Genomic DNA, 18,329 nt, shown 5'->3' with positions numbered 1-18,329 from the left:
ACACACACAAATCAGCTCTTAATACTATCTATTTAGTATATAATTATGCATTGATATACTTCATTGTTCTTGGCAGTGTTTTGTTGATAAATACGTTTCTTTAAGTGTCTGTAAGAGCTTTCTATGATCTGTTTAAATTAGTTACTGCATTTGCAAAGGGAAAAAAAGAAAAAGGAAACTACATGGAAAATCAATCAATCTTTTAGGAAGCACAATGAGAAACATGAGTGTTGATTAGTCTACTAATGTATTGGTTCAGATGTCACAGGATTAGTGATTTAAACAAGATAACTGGTGACTGGCTTCCTCCCACAGTCCAAAAACATGCACTTAGGTTTAATTGGTGGCTCTAAATTGCCCATAGGTGTGAATGAGAGTGTTTGTCTGTCTCTATGTGTCAGCCCTGTGATAGTCTGGCAACCTGTCCAGGGTGTACCCTGCCTCTCGTCCAATGTCAGCTGGGATCGGCTCCAGCCCCCTGCGACCCGAATGCGGATAAGCGGTTAATGGTAATGAATGAATGTTTGGATCCATCTCTGGCTTCGAACAAAAAATGAAAACTTTAATTTTTCAGCCACACTATGTGGATATTCTACTTCTGTAACATTGTTTAAAGGGTTTGAATAAATGTCAGATTGGTGTTTTTGCTTTTAGTTTAAATTTGTTGTTTTGCTGTATATTTAGTGTTATTGAAAAGCACACAGGATTTAATTAATAAGCCATTGGACTTGATTGATTAAAAAGATATAAAAGATGGATTTAATACATCTTCATGAATCGGACATAAACTGGTCCAAGTCAGACTTTCCCCTATAAATTATGTATTTGATGGCTCTAATTATTTAAAAGACAAACATTTTTAATCAGAATAATCTGTCCAAATAATTTTAAGTGCACATTTTTACCATTTGAAAAACAACTTCCACTGATATAAATGCATGAAATACATAATACCAACCTAATCATGTATGTCCCATGATTGTAATAGAGGCTGATAACTGAAAACAAGACTACTTTTACAAGACTATTTTAGAAAAGCAAACACATAACAGCATCACATGAGTCTAGTTATACAGTGCAGTTACTAAAACTGAATTCACACCTACAAGCCACACTTCTGAAAAAAATTGCCCCAGTGCACAAATGAAAAAATAAACACAGGAAGATGTGGTGATGAGTTCTTCTTTATTTATTATTTTATTTTCACATGTAAAGGTACACACAAAGGTACACTCTCTCACACAAACTGATGCTTAAACACATGCTTCAGGCAGCACAAACACTCCTAAACATGGCGGCAGCAGCTGAGCCTGTACGTGTTTGAGCATCAAACCTGCTCCTCTCTGCTTGAGTTTAGAGCCAAGTTGTCATTATCACACACACAGACTGCACACACGCTCATCCGCCATGCTGGAGGAGCATTCAGGTGCCTGACCAGGAGAAGCAAACAAAACAACACAAAGGAACAACTAAAAGACATAACAGAATAATTAACAAAATATATAATAAAGCCTCTAGATTGACTTATGTGGTTCTCTAAAGGGCATGTTTCAAGTGAATTTAAAATTAATAAATGATGTACCTGAATGAAAATGCTCCCTTACTATCCACCTTCAATACCCGTCTCAAAAACACTATCTTTTAAGTGTCTGAAGAGGTAAAAAAAAGAAATAATCAGTGACAAGTCCTCTAATAACATTGACTCTGTCCTGCATTTCACAGCTCGAATTACATAACCAACAGTAAATTAATGTGCAAGAGACAGAGGTATATTGTGATATTAGTCAATGCAAACAGACTTAAATGTCATTATAATGTTGGTATTTCAGTGATGGATGTTCTTCGACTGCATCTCAGTGTGTCAAGTTAAAAATGCAGTTATGTTTTGATCTATATACAGTGTACCTTTGTCTAATGCCTTTTGTTTTAGGACAATAACTTATTGTTCTGGCACAATTTTCTTAACAGCCTCCAAAACATCTGCAGTCTCCACTTTATTGCCAAACTCCTTCTCGCGATGTTCCAGGAGAATCCCCTGCAAACACAACAAGCTGTTTTATAAGGCGCTACTGAGCCAGATCTCCTTGTGTAATTCAGTTTGTTTGTTAGGCTTACCTGATCTCCTGGTCCGATGACAAACACGCCCCCCAGGATGAAGCCCTCGCCGTTCATGTTGCCCTGATAACCGGACCTCCAGGCCCGCATGAAGTTCTGCCACACCCCGAGGCGAATGAACCCCAGACCACCCATCTTCCTCTGCAGCGGGCCGTAGAAGCTTTTCTGCAATCACACGGTTAAGTTTTAGCAAGCCGAAACCAACATTGATGAATGAACATAATGGTTAATATTAAAATTATATTTTGCATAAAAGGATCAATTAAAATGTTAGTTAACCAAGACTCCAATGTCCATATATACTTATGCACCAGAAAAACCCCACACAAAAATTATGAATATAAGTATAAGTATATGGACATTGGAGTCTTGGTTAACTAACATATTTAGTTATCCTTTTCAAATTCTGATAATTGTAGAAAAGACCAATTATCGTATACAAACATTGACAATGTTTGCCCATGACAGCTGCAAAAAAAAAAAAAAGGACCGCAAATAAGAACATTTTGATCGCGAAAAAAACTAGCTGGCAAAAAAAGACTCTCACCGACTTTTTCTTTATTTTACTGTGGAAATGCTGTCTCGATACTGTAACAACTTGTCACTCTGGGAAAGACAAGTATAAAAAATGTTTCTATAAATGTATAAAATAATAATGTAATGTATACGTATAAAAATTAAGACTTGAATTATTACATTTTCGGTTTTGGCAGCCCACCACACAACATGTTCAAAACAGATTACAACTCTTACTGTGATTAAAGTTTTTCTAGTGTATTTAAACCTACTTCTGATTCCTTCTGCAACCTACGTGCGTACACGATATTGTGTGACGCTAGAGTGACGTGTTCTGATGAGTGGTCTTTAGTTTGAGCTTCTACAATGGTAATAATTTGTTTTCTGTCATCGAAGACTAAGAAAAACACAAAGAAACGGAACCGATTGTCTTTATCAGCGTGTGCTGCTGGGGTCCCAGTCTTTAAAAATAAAGAAAAAAGAAGCAACATTGTTTTAATTGCACTGTAGATAGACTGACAGGAGGGTGAGTACTTCTAAAAGTGGCTCTGGAATATCTGACGTTTTCGACCACTACTAACATTTTCATCTATGTAGATGTCCCCAGCGAAGTGCGGTCTGAAGTCCTGGATCTCTGTGCCGACGTTCTCCTTCACTACGGCGATCAGAGGGACCCCGAGCTCTTCCAGCTGGGGCTTCAGAGAGGACAGCTCAGAGGCCTCCTACAGAAAGAGATTAAGTATTATTCACATACACTAATTACATTTCAATTCAGAGCCATATGTAACACACTGTTCTGTGTCATTCAGAAACATTTTGTTTCACCTCTCTGCACAAAAATCATCCTGGTCGTCGTACGGCCATGACCACAGCCCCGTTCGTCTCCCACAGGCTGTTTGCTTTGATGACTTTATCGTCTGCAGACAAAAGAAGAAACTGTTTCTTAAACAAGGCTCCAATCTAACATGTGAAAGCACAGGAGTGCCAAGGGTTTTTACTGCAACAATTAAATAAATCTTTCGTCTTGAAGATAAAAGATGCAGCCTTCGAATGGTCACATGGAACATCTATATGTATTAAGACTAACACCTAACTCGACCTTCAGCTTCGGACAAAGACCTTCACAGTGATCTAATCTGTAATACCAGCAGATTTGGGAAAGCAGCTTTGCATTAAATGCTGCACAATACCTCATTCATACATGTACAGAGAATACAACATGCAAAAAAAATGGTTGAATCTGTGCTGGTGAAGTGCTAATTCTCTTCCTAATGGGTTTCAGTGTTGAGACAAATAAGCTTATTGGTGGGGGACATTAAACGGTAACACTTTACAATAACCAACTAAGTAGTGTTTATAGATGGTTTATAAACTAGTTATTAACCATTTTACAAAGTGCTATACAAATGTAATCTTTAAATGTTTTCAACCAATTTCTTAAAGGTATATGAATCATTTCAAAATCATTAACATACTTAATATGGTGTTAAAAATGTTAAAATGAGTGCAACTAAAACTATTAATAAACTATTAATTATAATTTAATTGTTTGTTAATGGTAAAGTAACTATAAACTTACATTAATAAACCATGTATTTGCCATTTCTAAATTATTCAGTTAGTTAAACATTAATAAATCATGTATTTACCATTCTAAATGGCCTATATACGGTTTATAAATGATGATTAAACATCAACAACAATCAGAAAGTCTACCTACCATCTGTGGTGGAGCGCAGGACAGCATCTTCGAGGCTCTGCATCGATGCCTGAGCAACTTTAGGCAGACACAGATCAGTGTTGGCCAGGAAGATGCCGGCAAGTGCAGCTCCGACAGCGCCCAGACCCAACGACCACATCCCCATCCCAAACAGCTCGCCCTCCAGCCCGGACACAGAGGACGACACTGCAGCACAAACAGGCAACAACATGAGGAGAGAAATGTCTCATAAGTTTGACATAAGATATGTTTTCTTACACACTGGAGCGGAGCTGATTGATGTGCAGACTAATTGATATTTATCTTTCACTGTTATGTCTAACAGAAAGACATATCAGACCTCCCTGAGGATGAGAGACCAACAAGACCCAGCTTGCAGTTTTTTTCTTGTGGTGTTTTTTTTTTTAAAGATTGGTATCCTCCTCTCATTTAATCTAAAGCTCATCCAGGATATCACATAGCTCACATACCTACTGAGATTAGAAACTAGTGAAGATGAAAAGACAACAATTTTGAGATGCCATTGGTTTACTGCAGCTGGTGTGTTTCCTAATAAGTAAAAGACGCAGCTATCCTTTTTTTGTACAGTTTATTTTTATGTGCTATGAATGGTATATGTTCAACCATCAGAACTAATTTAATGCAAGCTGTGGGTCATAAGCTAAAGACAGAAACAAATGTGGTTTTCAATCTCTGTGCAATGTAATGCTTTTTTTTTTTTAATTAGTTAAGCTATTTATCGTTCAGCAGCTGATTGAACAGTCTAGTAAGTAAAAAGTTTAACTCTTATCAAATTAAAATTATAATACAGTACTGTATTATAAAATTACTTGTTTATTTTGTCTACTTTCATAACTAGAGTTGCAAAAGTTTGGGAATATTCAAAGTGGAAACTTTCCAGGAGATTAGCTGGAAACACTGGGATAAAATAAAAAAATTTAGGGGTTATCTACTCAGGGTGTATTTACCATGCCATTGGCAGATAGACACTAACCTTTCACCATAACATAAGCAGACATAATCTATTCATTTTCCAAGTGGTGAGTTGGCTGTTGACTTTGTCTATGAACAGTGGATGTAACCCTGAAACTTGCAAACTTAATGCTAATCAAAAAATCCTTGAAAGATAAAATAACTTTATTACACGTGACTATTTATTAGGTTTACTTTCATAACACTTCTCATTGTTATGAAAATCTGGAATCACTCCAGAACAAAGTGGGTGTAAAGCAGGGAAACACAGGCCACAGCTGAAACACTGTTTCTACAACACGCTGCAGTTTGGGTTATGGTAGGGAACAGCTAGCTGTGGAGATAGTCAAACATGTCCTTGCCTGAAGCGGGCTTGTTTGGGTCAGGACTGGCTTTGGCTTTACTTTGGTGAAACAGAGCAGCCTGGGTTCTTAGAAACTGGGGCCTGGCTGGGGTGGAGGGCTGGCTGCTCATTGTCGTGCTCCCCAGAGAGAGGGCAGAGCAGTGCAGGGACAATCTCCAGCTCATAGCTGGCGGACACCTGCATAGAGCCAGCATCGGGACCGTGGAAAAAGTCTGACCCTCTGACTATAAACACCCTCAAGATTTCACTGAAAGAAAGAAACACAAGTCTTTTCTATGAAAGTTAAACCACTTGTGCCATGCCAAAGACTGTTGCAAAGACAAAACAATCCAGGTAGCCTGCAAGAACTACTTTCAAGGAGGTTGTATTATATTTCACAGATGTCAGAGAAATCAAATGGCATCTTAATGATTAGACTGAGCAGCTAAAGCCTTATACTACCGTTAAACCACTTAGCCAAGTGTTAAATACGCTTAAAAAAAGAAATTTATTACCCACCCTGCAGAGTGTCCAAAGCGTGAAGTGTAAAAACTTATCTTAATAATCTAACTTGGGTATAGCAGTTCTCCATTTGCAAACAAGCTTCCTATTCCTGTACCCTTAGTTCACTCGTAGTGTGTGGTCCACACATTAACACAAACATTACAGTGAGAACAACAAAAATATAAGTGCATTCAGAAATGACACACTGAAAATTCAGGCACTGAGAATTACAGATATTATACCTGAAAAGAATCTGACTTCAACTTAAGGAACAATGAAATCTACCTTTTTCTATAACCGACTCAAAATTAAGAATGTCATACTAACTTGTCTCCAAGTTTCCTTGTTTCCAAAATGAGAAGAAATACTTATTTTCCAGGGTTTAGCTCATCCAGTTTCAAACTGTAAATCATCTTGATGCATTTGTGTTCTGACACTTACTCACAGGGAGGATAAAGGTTGAAAAAAAATGATAACAGCAGCAGCCAATAGAGATAGAAGACCACGCCTGCAACACGAGGAAGAGTCTAGATTTCTCATATGTGTATGTAAAGCGTGCAGCCACATGAGATGCCCTACTGTTTTCTTTTTTTACCCAAGTATTTTCTTTTGATGCTATTTGATACTTCTTCTCCACTATATTTCAGCAGGATATTTAGTTCTTTTTACTCTATTACATGAATTTGACAGCTGTAGTTACCAGTTACTTTGAAGACTTCTCATACAATTGTGATCGGCTTCTAAAATCTAATTTATCATAAATTGAAAATGAATAAATCCACCTAAACTTGACAAAAATGTTAAAATGCTGCTTATATACTGCACTGCACAATGACTCATTTTTACTTTAATACTTAACAGACACAATTGCTGACAACATTTCTGTACTTCTCTAGCAGTTGTGTAATTAATATTTATTACCTATTTACTGTCATTTCCTGCTTAAAAAATGTGTTTTACATTATAATTCCTTAGGTACACCAGTACAATGTAATACAACTGCTCTGCCATTCAAAGAAGTCATTTTTTGTCAAAATTTTTTTTTTTTTGCCTAAATCATCTCCTCATGACGCCGGCCACCTATGGTAAAATCGCCTACATCCTCAGTTAATCAGATTATGTGATTTTACCCCTTTAAGATCATCACTTCTTTGACAATTTGCCACATTCATAGGCATCAGATAAGAACCCAGCAAAGAGGAGCTAGAGGGAGATTGTTTAGTTATCAGTTTAGTTTATCAGTGTTTTATAATTGACACTAATATTGGTAACACTTTACTCTAAGGTGTCTACATAAGAGTGACATGAGTGTGTCATAAACATGACATGGGATATGTCATGAACATTAATGACACTTTGAAGTAACATCAATGCTCATGATAGTTGTCATGTCATGTTTCTGACAGGCTTGTGTGACTCTTATGTAGACACCTTCAAAATAAAGCATTACCATATCTTGCTTAAGTCACAAAGGATTCTTCAAAAAAAATGCCTAAGTCATTTATTTCTCTTAAGTTACATAATTTACACACAGTGTTATTACTATGCCAATAGTAATCCTTTGTGACAACCTTTTTGAGTGAAATGATCAATAAATGTCATATGTTACACTTTTGGTGAATTTTTTGTGTTTCCTGCAAAACTTGAAAAAATTAGTTTATTATTTTAACAGGGTGACGATTCATAACTAACAGTGCCGATCGAAACCGAACATTATTATTATTAATATTAATATTATTATTATTAGTAGTAGTATGATTGTAAAGGCAATATAATATATGGCTCGATTACGTTATTCAAGTGTACCTAATAAAGTGGCCAGACGGTGTCAAGATTAGGGCACTCAAATAGCTAAACCAGGAACCGCCCTTTTAACCCCCAGGACGACTTTAATTACAGATACTGACCTTCATATTACCAACCTGTATTCAATGACATTACCTAAGGCTACAATTAAAACCGTTACCGAACAAGACTTAGATATTTCATCGTTTCTGAGATATAATGGTGCTGGCAGTCGGTTACATAATCATTAAATACTTTTAGTGTCCTACAAAGTTACTGTTGCTAGTCAAATAGTGACGTCAGCGTCGAGACAACATTCGATATATTTAGCAGTTAGCTAACGGTTTAGCCGTTGGTTAATTAAGTCTGATCATGGAGCTAGCAGGTTTTCCTATGTAAGGTGCACCTGTTCATAGGCTGCCACTGCGACCTAAAGTTAATGGAGTCGTTTCGTAATAAAGGCACACTCACCAGAATCAATGAAGCGACAAGCAATGCCTCTGTGGTCCAACGTTTTGTAAACAGATTTCGGCGCAGGCGTACTAAGCGATCCATAGAGCAGGGGAAGCTAATCGAGCATGATGGCTCGCTTAGAAGATTTGAACTTTGACATGGATGTTTGTTATCAGGCAAAGCAAGACACATTGACAGGTAAATATGCAGTAATATTTTCTGTAAGTGTGACTGGTTTAGATGTTTATTAACACAGCAAACACAAAATGTGTTTAATCACTCAAGTGGTTCAACCTCCTTCATGTCAGGCCAACACTGTCCTGTTTTAAGTGCTGGGTTTGTATGCTAGCATCAGAGCTGTTCTCCTCAGCAGAGTTTAGAAACAGATCTTCATTAAAGCAAACAAAAGACCACCACACAATCGAGACCAGAACTGACCTTACAGTGGGTCAACAAACAGTTAAAGTGGCACATTTTGACCCCAGAGTTTTGCTACTGCATAACATTTTCAAAAGGTGAATGCAGCCAGAAAAGTATTAAATGTAGAAATGCAGTATGAGTAGAGTACATCATGTTGTGGTGTAGAGGGAACTCCTTGGTTAGACTTAAAGAATACAGACATGCAACTGGAAACATGCTGCAGCCATTATTACGTAACGCCTCATGAACAAGCAGTCCATTCATTCACATGTTTGAGGTCTATCTTGTTATGTCGTTTTGCATTTTGCGGGCTGTTCTCAGTACTGCCAGCATATTCACTTTATCCCCAAACTCCTTCTCACGGTGCTCCAGTAGAATACCCTGGGGGGAGGAAAAACATAATCATAACCCAGTTGCACTTGTAAGAAAAATCATTATTATGTATGCAACTGCATAGGGCTGCTTGATTTTTAGCAGAAATTATAATCAAGATTTCCGTTCACTATTGAGATCACTTGAGAACACTTGACACTGGCTTAGTACTTGAAATAATAAAAAAATAAAAACAATGAACTGAAAAACAAATATTAAAATAATATTAATGAATATAAATATTTATACATTTAAAATAAATAATAGAAAGAAAGAAAAAATAAAAATAAAATAAATTATATTTAAATAAATGAGATCAACTTTGATGTTACATTAGTGCACTTCTACAACCTACTGAAAACTACTAAACAAATATTCAATATATTAAAATAAAACTTTTTTTAAAAGACCAGAATAATTAAGATAATACACTGTAGTGTACTTCAACAGGCTATTGAAAACTACTAAACACATAGTCGACATTTTTACTGCTACACTTAACTATATTTAACACAAATTAACGCAAAAATCAGCAAAAGCCTGCCGCTGTAAAGAAAAGGGGTTGTTATAATATTAGACAAAGCGAGAGCACCATTGTCAAATGGAATGTACAATCATTTCATCTTGACTATGTTGTTAAATTAATTAAAAGTGTAAATGAAATTCTGTTAATCTCCCGGCCCTATGCCTACCTGATCTCCAGGCCCAATGATGAAGACTCCACCCAGGACAAGTCCTTCACCTCTGAGGTTTCCCCTGAAGCCTCTCCTGTATGCACGCCAAAGGTTCTGCCACACGCCAATACGCAGAAACATGGAGAGAAACATCCACCTCTCTTGAGGGCCGTAGAAATTTCTCTGTAAGAATAATATGAAAGCAGATAAATTGTGTCACCCTCCATGTTTCACTTGATACCTTACAGCCATGTGTAAAAGCTGACCTTCTGATCCACGAAGACTTTCCCAGAGAAGTACTTCTTGAAGCAGTCCAGCTCCTTGCCAAGGTTTTCTTTGACCACAGCAAACAGAGGGACTTCAAGGTCCTGCAGCTGTGACTTCAGAGAGGACAGCTCAGCAGCCTCCTAGAGAGGAAATGACAGAGAGAATCATATTGCATTGATGAAAGTTAAAGGTTAATCTAGTTCTTAGTGCTGATCCACATACAGGCGTGTGATTTCTCACCTCTCTGCACAATAATCATCCAGGCCGCCGGACAACCATGACCACAGCTCCGGTCTTCTCCCACAAAGTTTTGGCCTTGTGTCGTTCATGGACTGAAAGAGACAAAGTAGCAATACAAAGATGGAAGGAATATCATACTCAAAATCTGAACTCTGGCAATGCAAAAGTACAGCATATCTGCCAGTTATCAGATTCTTCCTGTTTCTGTTTTGGGACTCACTGCCTCCAGTGGTCTTCAGTTCTGTGTCCTCCAGCACTTCTAGGTTGGCCCATGCTGGTTTGGTCTGAAACCAGTCTGTGACAGAGCTGATAAGCTCTGCAACAAACAGGCAAACCGCCTTCAACACCATGGTCACACTCACCATGACCCCAAACCCACTGCGAAGACCGCCTACAAAGAAAACATATATGGATTCACTTTCAAATATTCTTCTATCTAGAAATATCATGTTATTGTTTAAAAGCAGCAATGTACTGTCCCATGTGACCACTTGATACTCATTCAATATGTAGCTGGATCACAAACATCCATAAATTCCACATTTTAACAAAGCAACCAGTAAGATGCTAGTTGTTCTAGTTGTTCTAGTGAATCTAGTTGTTAATAGCTTAACGTTTACCTTAACGTTTGTTATTGTACAATACGTTAACCAAAAATGTAGAAAAAAAGTCATACTCACCAGACTGTGTCTCCCTGCCAGTGTGGAGGAATCAGATGTTTGCAACGAGCCCCTTAAGCCGTCTAAACTCCAATCAGTCCAATCCCAGTGAAAGCCTTTCTTATGTGAACGTAACATGATAGGAATTCCTCAAAGACTGCTGTGGAACAAGGCTCACATTAAGCTCAATCCTCAGTACCAGGTTCAGCATGGTGCAGAGTGGAGCTCACATTAAAGAGCAATGTAACACCATTTTTAAATATAATTCAGTCAGTTATGTTGCCTTGTTTATGTTTAAGCTGTTAACATCCATAAAAATAATAATGTAATTCAGTGTTTGAGAATGATAGTGATTCTTACATCCCTTAAGTCTCCTGACCTTTTTAGTTAAATTAATAAACACACTCTGAATGTCTTATTTTAATATCTGTAAGTTGAAAGCATGAAGACCTCTGTGTAAGATCTGGCTTTTTATGATCTCTTCAGGTCAGTCCCAAAGGAGCTGCAGAGGTCCTGAGATCACACTGCAGCTGTCATGGCTCGGAACATGGCCGCCCCCTGGAGGAGGTTAGTGACATTACATCAGGTCTGCTCAGGAACTGAATTCAGGGCTGCAACTTACAATTATTTCCATTACTGATTAAACTTACTTAGTTTTCTCAATTATAATTGATTGATATCTTGTTATAGATTCAGAAGATCATGAAAAAATAGCCACTGAGGTGACGTCTTTAAATTGCTTATCCAACCATCACACCCAATATATTCAGTTTATCATCATCCTTGTCAAAGTTCAGCATCAAATTCTTACAAAGGGCATTTTTTTGCTCATTTGGTTAAATGATTACTAAAATTATTCGTTGATTATCAAAAGAGTTGCTGATCATCACTCATCATCACTTATGACCCATGTGAAATGTGCTGTGAATTGTGCTGTTGCTTGTATTATTTCTTTCCTTTTTGTTGTTTTTGCTGTGTTCAAGATGTTATTGGTCTTCAGCACTAGGTGTGTAACCGGGCTCTATAAAAGCACAGCGACCAGTAAGAATGCATCCAAGAGAAAACTACAAAAATGGTACTAAAATCAAAATGTGAATCTGGGACTGGCTTTCAACGGCTGGCGTTGGCGGTCAGGGGGCAAGTGCTTCTGTTGTAAAACAAGTTTATAACTGATTTATAATACATCTAGCAAATTACTGAATGAGAGACCATCTTCTTTATCATATAGATCATGCCCTTCTTCAAAACATCCTGTCTCTATTTTATGACCCTTTTTACAGCCACTAGTGGAGATAACATAGGAGCCATTGATTAAAACAGTCCACCCAGTGTTGTAGAGTAAAGGGGGTTCAAGGTGAGAGGAGTGTGTTTGAAAGGGGTGGATGTATATTACCTCTCTGGCTCATTGATCGCGCTTTATTGCTTTGTAATCACACTTTTCTATGGTCAAGTAATTGTCTTGTTCTTGCATAACGTGTGATAAAAATGCATTGCCAGAATGGTATTGTGGTAATATTTCAGTCATTGGTGGCAGCTTCACAGAGGAATGTGCTGAGGGTCCAAAATGGGCCAGAATATAGACGGGATAGGGTGACACTCCACAAGCCCAGCTGCTGCACTCCCTCTGGCTGCTCTGCTCGGCCATATGCACGGCTCTGTGTCTCTGTGTCTGTGTGTGCCTCGATACTTGTAGTAGTAATATATTTCACATCATCTACAATACAACACAATGAATGGCAGCTGGATTTCCCTCCACTCCCAATTTATATGACAAAGTGAATCTTGTGTTTAGGTTAGCTAGGGTTAGGGTTAGATTTTTTTAAGTACCAATACAAAACATCTGCGTTGGAGAGTGCATGGGTGTACCTACTTTTTAAAATTGTAGGTACACCTCATGTGACACATAATAAGTTTATGTTAAATGCATATATTTACAAAAACCTTTTTTGCAGTGAAGTTTTATTTGATGGTGAGGATTTAGAAAGAGCCTAAGCTAAAAGAAAGACTAAAAGAAACTAAATTTATGTTAAATTTGAATTAATAAACAGGATCAGATAATCAGCCATTTCTAATTTCTAAATATGCAAATAGAGGTCAAAGCACCGTGAACATTTTACACATCACACAACAACAAAAAACCCATCTGTAAGGTTCAAGTCAGGTCTCGGGTTGTTTTCATTACACTGTTCTGCTGCTGGTATTCTCATTACACACACACACACACACACACACACACACACACACACACACACAAACATAGACACGAATTCACAACATCTCTTCTTGGATCGGTGCTGCTTCAGTGGGGAGTGAGCAGGACCAACAGCCAATCACAGCTACAGATCTGCACCCCACCTCCTGGGTTGCTTTATCGCTCGCAGGCATTGGTTGACACGTCAACTTCTTATTGTGTAACAGAAACCAATCAGAGAGCAAAGTGGGCAGTAGTAAAGGAAGCACAGAGAGTGCGGTAGTAATTACTGTCCCAGTTCATCTGAGAAGAGAGTCTGCCTTTGGATCAGTTTGATGGCAGAAACAGACTTCTGTTTCTTTGTTTTGAGTGAACAAAACAAAACTGTGTGAAGAAAATGAGTAATATTAATATATGTATAAGTCCGTCTGATAATTCTGTAGATGGTTTTCAGGCCTAAAATTCAGTTAACCAGTAGCCACAAAGACAACAGAAATAACCCTTAACACATAGAAAAAGTCATATATCTATTTATTTAAATATATATATTTAGTAAACTAATTCTGGTGACAGGTATGTGGATTTTCTATTTATTGATATGTGATTCCTTATGTAACAAATAAGTGGCGGGATCCAACTTCTGCCGCCTGCTGTGACTTCCATCCAGATGAAACTGGTTGGTAACCAGACAAGCTCAAAGCACGAAGCTGCAGAGGCGAACTGCGTGTCCTTGAACCTGGGGAAAGACAAACAGGTGTTAACAGCCTCTGACACTGCCAGAGTTCATTTATCTCATCCTGTTCTGACAAGTTTGAGTCTGACCAACTCTAAAACCCCCAAACCATGACCCCTGCTTTTTAAATTGAAACGCAAAGGAGGTCAATATGACACACCTTTCATCTAGCCAATCAGGCAGAAGGAGGATTAGGGGTTGATTCATCCACATTGTGTTTTTTTTACTTTATGTGGGGTAATGTCAGACAATCTGTGGAGTTATGGTATTTCAATGATGACTGGGTGCTTGTGAGTTTCCCTTAGTTTATTTTCACTTAAGTTTAATTAAATAATCTGCATGTTATCTGTTCTTTCGGTAACACTTTATATTAAGGTCCTTGCAATAACCATTAATTAACAAGTAATAAGGCCCTTGTAAGTCCTTACAAGATGCTTATTAACATTATTGTGTGTTTATAAGCTTATATAAGTGTTAATAATGGCATTACAAACACCCATTACCCACCCATTATGTCTTTGACATGCCTTTATTAATCTTATTTTGTTTGCTTATTGATATTAAAATATACTTTATTGCTCATCTATTATAAGTTAACTATAAGTTAACTATGCTTTTTGCAACTACCGGCTCTATAGCGAGGACAATGCCTTACTACTTGTTAATTAATGGTTATTAAGGACCTTATTATAAAGCGTTACCGTACTTTCTTTCCCTCTGACATACTTGCTGGATGGCCATCGACTGAGCTCTAGTTCGTAAACACAAAGGTCATCAGGCCTTTATCATTTTGCTCCTCATCTCCTGAGGGGCCCAACGGCTCTGTGGATAAGGGTTCAGGAGGATTTGAACTTTAAACTTTATCTGGAGTGAGTCCTTAGTATGCTTCATAAATCCACCTCTTTACATTGACCTATGGGAAGCAATACTGTTTAATTTAAAGTTTATAGAAAGAACACATGGCCCCTTACTCCAGTATCTGGCGTCCTGGATTATTTTATTGGATGGCCTAACTCGAGGGTGACTCCACTGGTTGCAAAAAGAGGTCAGATTGTATAAAAGTCTATAAGAAAATGACCCTACTCACCTTATCTTACCTCAGTAAAAATCTTCCTAATGAGTTTATGGTCTAGCTTCAAGTGTTCTTCAATACACCATGATGTTCATTTTGTAATCTATGATCCCATTTAGAGTAGAAATGGTCTGTCTGGAATTAAACATTTTATTGTAAAGAAAAATTACAGGTTGAATTTGGCAAAAGCTTGTTTTCTTGGAAAGTTAGTGGTTTCCCCACAAACTACAATGAACTTTAAATTTTTTTAAAGAGTTTGATTCCATTCCTCCATAAAAAGATAGCTAAAGAGGACACTATAAAGATAACTATGAAGAAGATTTATGTTATAGATTCACAGAATTAAGTTTATATAACTAGTTGAAGGCCTGACCGCGTGTATCATGATTACATTGTTTTTCTGACAGACTGACCTCCATGTGCATGATAGTGCTCATAGAGGTCAGATGTTTTACCTCGAGAGACTTTACCCTTAAATGAAAGTCTCTAGTTCAGCGTGTTAGCCTCATGTAGAAAACAGAAATTAGAAGTCAATGAATTACATATTAGGGTGACTCTATTATCTCAGTTATATTTTTCCCAATTCTCCGGCACACATTCATCCCCTTGCTTCAAGCTGGCCTGTTATCAAAGCTCTGATAGCAGTTATCTCTCAGCTTAACCAGAATGATCTTGTTGAGGGTTGAAAAAGATCCCTTTTCTTGGTCAGTCATTAACAGATGTTTAGAGGCAAACAAACCAAACACACTCACAGTTGTCACAGTGCATGCACATAACAAGTATGGGTGTCTTGAGTGTGGGGCCAAAATAAACAGAGGTGTATCGTACCGAGGTTGCGCACTGTGCCTTAAGACTGGCTCATATCTTCTCTTATATAATTTAGTAGATGTTTTTCACATTACATTCCTTGACCTCTGACCTCTAGCTCCTTGTAGACACTATCTGTGTCCCAGTTTCCCTGTTGTCTGTCACTCTGGCGAACACAGAGAAACACACTAAAATATTTTTTTTTCCCTAGCTCGACCTCCATAGCCTGATGTGTTTCTCAAAGATAATAAGTCATTCAGTTAACATAAGACAGACAAAATACAGGTTAATGTCCAGTTGCATTTATTCAGCCTTTTTTTATACTGGCAAACTTGCTTATGACTTTAGACAGAAAATCAAGAACTCTCTCCTCTGTCTTAAAGCTGGTCTAGGCAGTTTTTTTTTGCTTCTTTTTTTTTTAAACGTCATTGCAGCCCATGACGGGAGACTTTGGCCAATCACAAGTCTTTGCAGAGAGAGGCTTCTCCTTTTGGGTTCCTACTGCAGATGTGCATGCATGTATTTCCCGTTAGATGGTGAAAACCCGATTCAGTGGTGAAAAATCCTGCAGAAAAAGAGTCTAAAAAGACAATGAATACAATAAAGCTATTGTAGCCTATGGCAGTGTGTGTTTGGCTCCTTTATTATGGCCCGTTTATGAGTGTGTTATTGGTTTACTTTTAACTACCATTAGTTAATTATTTCATCTGTCTGGCCACGACAATGGATTTGATGATATCATTTTAACAGTTTACCATTTTGGCTAGTTATTGTTACAATTGTTTATCCATTACTTACTTATATAGCTTACTTTTCTAATTGGTTAACTCATTTTCTTGCTGCATGAATTCTGGTTGTAGGTCATGGAGGGATTTTCCCCAAAAAAGTTGTGAGCTTAGTCTTGTGAGCAATAGTCATTGGATAAAATGTCTTATTTGTTGGTAGTGAAAGAATAATGGATACTTTTGTTTTAGCCCCTCGTTTGATTTGAGTCTGCCTGGGTAAGATTAGGTCAGCTAGCTATGTACTTAAGTGGCTAATGTTAATGTTAACACAGCTGTTTCTAATTCTCACCCATTCCTCTTAACAACACAAACAATAAATTACTGCATAATGTGTAAGACGTTAAAATGTCCTGCATGAAAGTATGATGTGCAAAAATGCTTCTCAAAACAATAATTTTTAGACTTTCTGTAGAATAAAAAGACAAAAATGTTTGGTGCAATTGCTGCTTATATTGACCCTGTGGGTAATGTGTCTACATTGTTGCTTTTTGTTTTTCTGCTCCAGTCGGCTTTAAATGAGGCTTAAAGTGGTAAGAAAGAGTGGTATTTTATTCACTACTGAGAGCTAGTTAACATTCTCCTCTCATTTCATGAGGCCAACTCAACACCAGCTGAAATTAGAGCCAGATGAGAGAGGGATGGAGAGAAAGGGTTTGTGCCTCTGCACTGTTTCTGCTACAATAAAGAGAGACTTGTTTACCTCTGGCTGTCTGCAGAGCTTGTATACCACGTGAAAAGGTACAGAGTTGGTGTCTGTGTGCGGTTTGCAGCCCCTTTGTTTCTCCAGGTGTGTGTTTGTGCATGCACATACTGTACGTTAGTCACTCAGTCCTATACAGTCCCTGATATTCTACTAAACCCCAGGCATGGTGAGTCACCTTAAAGGCCACGAGATATCTCAGAGACACATCTTCATTATTTGATCTTCTCTCAGGAAATGGTTGGGTATTTACTGCAGTTGTGTACAGAATCAAGAGCCGCGGGCTGGGACTTGGATGGAAAAGAGCATTTAGACAACAGGTGACTGTCTGCTCTAAATTTAATTATAGACAATGATGGAAAGTAACTAATTACATATACTGTACTGAGGTACACATTTAAAAAAAAAATTTTTTTTCCTACTTTTAACTTTTACTCCACTCCACTTTCACAGGGAAATATTGTACGTTTACACCTCTATAGCTGGTTCATTACTTCTAAAGATTAAACAGTTCAGCACTGTTTGAAGTTATTATGCTTCACATTTGTTTAACATTAGACAGTAAACGATCAGCAATATTAGAGCTTGGTACAAGCATGCTGCATGCTGATTGGCTAACTGACACTAATGAGATTTACTCCTTAGGTAACAAAAGTAAGTATTAAAAAGTCAAGCAATTTTTCTAAACTCCATAATATGGAGACAATTTGGTCGGTGCCTAAAAAGTATCAAAGTTTGCGACCCAGTCTAATCCTTATATACACAATAATAAAGTGTTACACATTCTTATGGCTGCAACTTATGACCATTTTCATTCATCACACTGATTATTTATATCTTACCAGCATCATTTTCATGTAGTAGGTTATGGCTATGTTCATACATAGCGATTAATTTTATTTTTATAAAGTTATCAGATTCTTTTATAAAATTTGCATAGTCATTAATGTAGTCTCTTAAAAAGTAAAACATTTTTTTTAGTATAGGTATATTTATGCATG

At 37.4% G+C, this 18,329-nt stretch overlaps 1 protein-coding gene and 1 pseudogene across 1 annotated transcript; both read right to left on the bottom strand.

Moving 5' to 3' along the window:
- Positions 1–1,171: 1,171 nt before the first annotated feature.
- LOC131993296 (peroxiredoxin-like 2A) lies at positions 1,172–8,511 on the bottom strand. The gene is made up of 7 exons (XM_059359134.1): positions 8,427–8,511; positions 5,686–5,934; positions 4,352–4,537; positions 3,457–3,548; positions 3,213–3,353; positions 2,116–2,280; positions 1,172–2,035 (listed from the first exon to the last, which is right to left on the bottom strand). The coding sequence occupies exons 2-7, from the start codon at positions 5,879–5,881 to the stop codon at positions 1,940–1,942; spliced, it is 876 nt and encodes a 291-aa protein (XP_059215117.1). The 5' UTR covers positions 5,882–5,934; positions 8,427–8,511; the 3' UTR covers positions 1,172–1,939.
- A 118-nt stretch (positions 8,512–8,629) lies between these two features.
- LOC131993297 (peroxiredoxin-like 2A) lies at positions 8,630–11,251 on the bottom strand (annotated as a pseudogene).
- Positions 11,252–18,329: the final 7,078 nt, after the last annotated feature.

The sequence above is a fragment of the Centropristis striata genome, chromosome 20, assembly GCF_030273125.1.
Source record: "Centropristis striata isolate RG_2023a ecotype Rhode Island chromosome 20, C.striata_1.0, whole genome shotgun sequence".
Taxonomy (NCBI): domain Eukaryota; kingdom Metazoa; phylum Chordata; class Actinopteri; order Perciformes; family Serranidae; genus Centropristis; species Centropristis striata.
Note: the sequence above shows the minus strand (reverse complement) of the source record. Positions and strands in the feature narration are given on the sequence as shown.